The following is a 1,762-nucleotide window of genomic DNA, read 5'->3' as shown; positions in this document are numbered from 1 at the left end:
GAAGAAATCTCAGATTAGCAGCCCATATAAATGGTACCAGAATAAATTAATCTGTTATTGGGCGATGAAATCCCCATTTTCAGTTTTGAATGCATAAATCTTAAATCTGACGAAGAAATCTCAGATTAGCGGCATGAATTAATCTGCGTGGCGAAGAAATACAACTGGCAGTTATATTTAATCTGGGCAATGAAGAAATCTCGCTGCAGTATATTTACTTTTAATTGTGATTTGAGCGATGTTCCTCATCTCCATAAATGAAGGCCTTCTTGTATCTATCGCGTATCATTGTAGTCATTAAGGTGATGCAACTGAATAGCGAATTAACGGTGTAATTCTAGCCTAGCTAACTAGTAATCCGCCATTGTCTGTGAAGTGAATGTGCTGTTTTGATTTGTGAATGAAGTTGTATGCGACACGTCATAACTGACTGCGCTTAAGTTTCCCATGCATGTTTACAGCAGCACAAGTTCTGCTCCATTTGCGCGTGTTGTAAGTTGTAAGAGGTGCAAGCAGGCTCTTCCGGTTCAATCTGATAACATCACACACGTCACAGACCTTTGTGTGAACAAAGAACTGCGTGTAGCCAACGCTAACTCTTTAGCAGCCATACAGGCTAAGCTAAGCCCTTTACCTCAACTGCTAGCTGTTAGTATCTGACTAACACTTAGATAGGTGTGAGTGTAAAGTTTGAACCACTCCTGCTCTCTCTCTCTCCCCCTCACTCTTGGTTTCACTTCCTATTTGTGCTATCACCTTCTGTTTAGGCTCAGTTAGGTTGGCCCCTCCTCAAATACTTTGGTTTTATTTGTGTTATTGTTATTTTATTCTTCTTCTCTTTGATTTTATTTCATTAATTTACCTTTGTTTAGCTTGAATGTACTAATTCAGCTAAGTTGATTTTAATTAAATCTGAGCTTTAATTCAATCAATTTATTTATTTTTCCTTTTAGTTTCCTACAGCTATTAGGACTTTTTCGTTTTACTTTGACCTTATTTTAGTTTGTTTGACCATCACCATCTTCCCTCAAGGTATAGGATTATAGCAGTTCTAGCAACTGTTGTATTCTTAATGAGCCGTACAGGTTGTAGCCTTAATTAATAGTTCTAGCAACTGTTGTATTCTTAATGAGCCGTACAGGTTATTAGTAGCCTTAATTCCTGTCTCTGCTATACCCCTCCTTACTCCTCAGCACTAGGTCTATTACATAAGGTACAGTTGCCATGCATTATGCTACAGGCCTCTGAGAAGACTAGAAACACTTCCTAGTGTCTTTGTTTATGTACCTTGAGGTGTTTGATGTGTCCCTGCAAGCTTAGCTAACAGACCCCCTAAGTTTATGACCCTGCTGCAGCATTTCTTTTAACAAGTGACAACTGCCTAGTTGTATCTCCTAGCTTAAACTAAATAAGGCAAGCCCTTCATTCTCTCTCTGTCTCTTTCTGATTTTATTTCAGTTTTGTTTTATCTGATACCTTCATAGTGACCAAACCTGTGAACCATCAGTGCTTTGAGTAATAGTTTGACCACATGTATAGCCTTAGCTGACCCCTGCTTACAGCCCCATCAACAAAGTTACTCAAACTCTCTCTTTGTGTTCACGAACACAAAAACATAGCACCCTACCTCACTAGCGGCCCCTCACCAGCTATTCACACCTTACACAGCCTACACAGCCATCCCCCATACAGATTGCTTAACACCTCTGTACGTACTTGCATTTGCCTTCTGCCTCTCTCTGTCTGGTGTTCCCACAAGTGT

The 1,762-nt window shown here is 39.8% G+C and overlaps 1 protein-coding gene across 1 annotated transcript in view; it reads right to left on the bottom strand.

The window, feature by feature from the left end:
• Positions 1-1,504, bottom strand: part of LOC107705843 (fibrillin-2-like) — a 154,781-nt gene extending 153,277 nt beyond the window's left edge. Inside the window, exon 1 of the mRNA XM_016509340.1 lies at positions 1,477-1,504. Within this exon, the coding sequence (XP_016364826.1) occupies positions 1,477-1,504 (28 nt within the window). The remainder of the gene's footprint in view (positions 1-1,476) is intronic.
• Between the last annotated feature and the right edge of the window lie 258 nt (positions 1,505-1,762).

The sequence above is a fragment of the Sinocyclocheilus rhinocerous genome, unplaced genomic scaffold (genome assembly GCF_001515625.1).
Source record: "Sinocyclocheilus rhinocerous isolate Xijiao unplaced genomic scaffold, SAMN03320098_v1.1 scaffold924, whole genome shotgun sequence".
Lineage (NCBI taxonomy): Eukaryota > Metazoa > Chordata > Actinopteri > Cypriniformes > Cyprinidae > Sinocyclocheilus > Sinocyclocheilus rhinocerous.
Note: the sequence above shows the minus strand (reverse complement) of the source record. Positions and strands in the feature narration are given on the sequence as shown.